The sequence below is a fragment of the Neopelma chrysocephalum genome, unplaced genomic scaffold (genome assembly GCF_003984885.1).
Source record: "Neopelma chrysocephalum unplaced genomic scaffold, ASM398488v2 Primary Assembly neopelma1_85, whole genome shotgun sequence".
Lineage (NCBI taxonomy): Eukaryota > Metazoa > Chordata > Aves > Passeriformes > Pipridae > Neopelma > Neopelma chrysocephalum.
Window position 1 is genome coordinate 1,032,156 of NW_020897747.1, and position 2,906 is coordinate 1,035,061.

Here is a 2,906-nt window from a genome sequence, read left to right on the forward strand (position 1 = left end):
GTTTTTTTTGAGAATTGTGAGGGGGTTTTTTTGAGAATTGTGAGGGGGTTTTCTTGAGAATTGTGAGGGGTTTTCTAGAATTTTTGAGGGTTTTTGTTTGTTTGAGAATTTTTCCAAACTCCACAGTGAATAATGAATTTCTTTTCCTTTTTCTAGCATTGACTACGAGACCTTTGACATCCTGGAAGATGAAGAGGTAACGAAGCTTCTCCATCACTGAGGATTGCCCTGGAGCTTTGGAGAAAAACCTAAATTTGCATTTTTAAAGGAGAAATTTACATTTCAGATTTATTTTGGTTTTTTTTTAGGTGAGACAAGGATTGAAAACCTTTTCCAACTGGCCCACGTACCCCCAGCTCTACGTGAAAGGAGAACTGGTTGGAGGGTTGGACATTGTGAAGGTGAGAACGGGAGAATTTGGAGATTAAATAGACTTTTTATTCCAAATAATAGGATTTTTTTTTCTGCCCATAACCTACAGAAATTGCTGGGGTGGCCTCAAATCTTGACCCCAAACGACCTGGATGCTTTTCCTGTGATTCCTCTGAGCTCACACCCAGGGAAAGGAGCCTTAAATCTCCAACATTCCCATTTAGCTGTGGGATGTATTTCCTTGACAACACTCAGTTACTGTAAACCCCATTTTTACAGGTTTCTCTTCCTTAGTTTTACTTCTGACATTGCTTTTTTCTCAAACCAGGTGGGTGAGACTTATTTTTCCTTGCAAACAGTCTCATTCCTGGAAGAAAATCAAAGTTTATTGCAGTTGTTTGAACAGCCCCCGAAGCAACAAAAATAGATCTGCATCTCCTCCTCTGGTTGTTGATTTTTGTAACACAGCAGGCCCAGAGTTCTCAATCCAAAATACTCCTGAGCCCATTCCTGTCTGGATGGTTTATAGCCAATTCCATGGACATTGTAACTCCTGGGAAGGCACAATCAATAAATCTCATTTAATTCTAAAAAATACTGGTATGACTTAAATTTTATGGATTAATTTTATTTATTTAACAAGTGTGGGTATTGCTTAAATTATATAGATAATTCTACTTATTTAACAAGTGTGGGGGCCTTTTCAGTGATCAGTAAGTAGAGTCTTGGGCATTGGGGGATGCTGCAAAATTCTCTCCCTGGTATTTAAATATAATTTGTCTATTTGCATCTTTGGGCTGTATTAATTCACACTATGGGTGGATGAGTGTTGTAAGTGTTTCAAATTGCATTTTTTAATGCAGCATAATATGGAATAAAACTGAGACAGCTGTTCCTCTTGAGATGAGGGAAAAGAATATATATTCCATGTTATTTTAAAACTGTTTCCTGGTGTTATGTAGCTCTTTAACAAGTTAACAGCCTTGTAATTTGAATTTCAATCATCAAGATAATATAGGCAAGTACCTCTTATTCAGAATCCTTAAAATATCTTATTGTCTTGTTGGTTTTGATGGGTAGGAGGAACATAATTTATCAGTGGATGGTAATTTTTCACTTTTGGGAGGCCTTTTAGATGTTGTAAAATTTTGTGGATGCCTAAAATATATCTGGAGTTACATCTAGGAGGAGAATCTGGAATTACATCCAGGAGGAAGTATCAGGTTGATAACAACCACTTCTTTTGAAGGTTTATCTTTCCACTAAAAATTTTGCCTCTCTCGCTAAATAGACACAAAATAGAATTTAAATACAACATTATAAACCTCAATGTCTTGGCCAAGAGGGACCTCTAGTGAGTCATCAGTGCATTCCCTTCCTAGTCAGGGAGTTATTTCCTTATCCATCACCATTCCCTGGTGAAATTCTGTTGGCATAATCACAAAATGTCCATAATTGCTGTATTTATTTCTTTACAGGAGCTGAAGGAAAGTGGTGAATTGCTGCCTGTGCTGAAGGGAGAAAATTAATGGGAAAGGACATCAGTGGGAAGAGAAATCCTTGGAACAATTACTCATTTAGGGATTCTATTGGAGCAATATACAACTTAGCCCTGTGGAATATCAGGAGTACAGAAAGATAGTAAATAAATACTCTCTGTATTTCACCACATTTAAAAATGTGTTTTAACTGGAGGGACAAAAATGTCAATTAAAATCTAATGCTCCAGAATTTTGGGTGTTGGGACTTTCTGTGTATTATTTGCGTTTGGATGTTTAAGAATTGAGTAATGACCTCACTCTCCACCCCAGAACTGTATAAGACTAAATTACAACTGGTTTTTTTTGGGGGCTCAGCTCTCATTAGGAGAATATTAATGGACAATGTTATGGAGCATCATAATTTCCCGTCCCTCTTAATTGTTTTCATGTCTAGTGAGCAAGAAAAATACAATTGAAACCTTCATCCAGTGCAGCATTAGGAAGTTATTAACGAGTTCCTGCTCTATACACTGAATCTTCATTAAGCAGGCACAGTAATTGCCAATTTCAGGTGTTCAGCCTGTTCTAACATGGGTTTTGGGCATGTTTAAATGAGCCAATAAACAGTGATTAGGCCACTGTTGGTGCATCGTCAATGATCCTTCAATGAGATGGAAAGATTTGCTTCCTGGGTGGTGACTTTGGGAATACAGGAATCCTTCTCTGCTGGATTCAGAGGATTTTGGTTTTAATCCTTTGAATACCTGAGTGCCTCAGGATCGAGGCCAGAAACTCCTCTGGGGAGTTGCTCCTTGTCAGGAGGGGTCAGGAGAGACACTACCAAGTGTGCCCAGAAAAAGAGGCCTGAGTGAGGTGGTGCAGAATTTTAGGGAGCAGCTGGGAAGGTTTTGGAAGCAAGTTTGGGGCGTTGCTACCGAAATTCTAAATACAATCTAAGTCTTAGAACCTAAAGCAAGACTGGTATTGAGCCTAATCCCAGACTGGGAAAGGTTGGCTGCAGGTAAGAAGGTACTACATGTGTTACAGGATTCC

The 2,906-nt window shown here is 38.5% G+C and overlaps 1 protein-coding gene across 1 annotated transcript in view; it reads left to right on the forward strand.

Moving 5' to 3' along the window:
- Positions 1-2,103, forward strand: part of GLRX3 (glutaredoxin 3) — a 14,924-nt gene extending 12,821 nt beyond the window's left edge. Inside the window, exons 9-11 of the mRNA XM_027692179.1 lie at positions 157-196; positions 309-401; positions 1,851-2,103. Coding sequence (XP_027547980.1) covers positions 157-196; positions 309-401; positions 1,851-1,901 — 184 coding nt within the window. The 3' untranslated portion in view covers positions 1,902-2,103. The remainder of the gene's footprint in view (positions 1-156; positions 197-308; positions 402-1,850) is intronic.
- Positions 2,104-2,906: the final 803 nt, after the last annotated feature.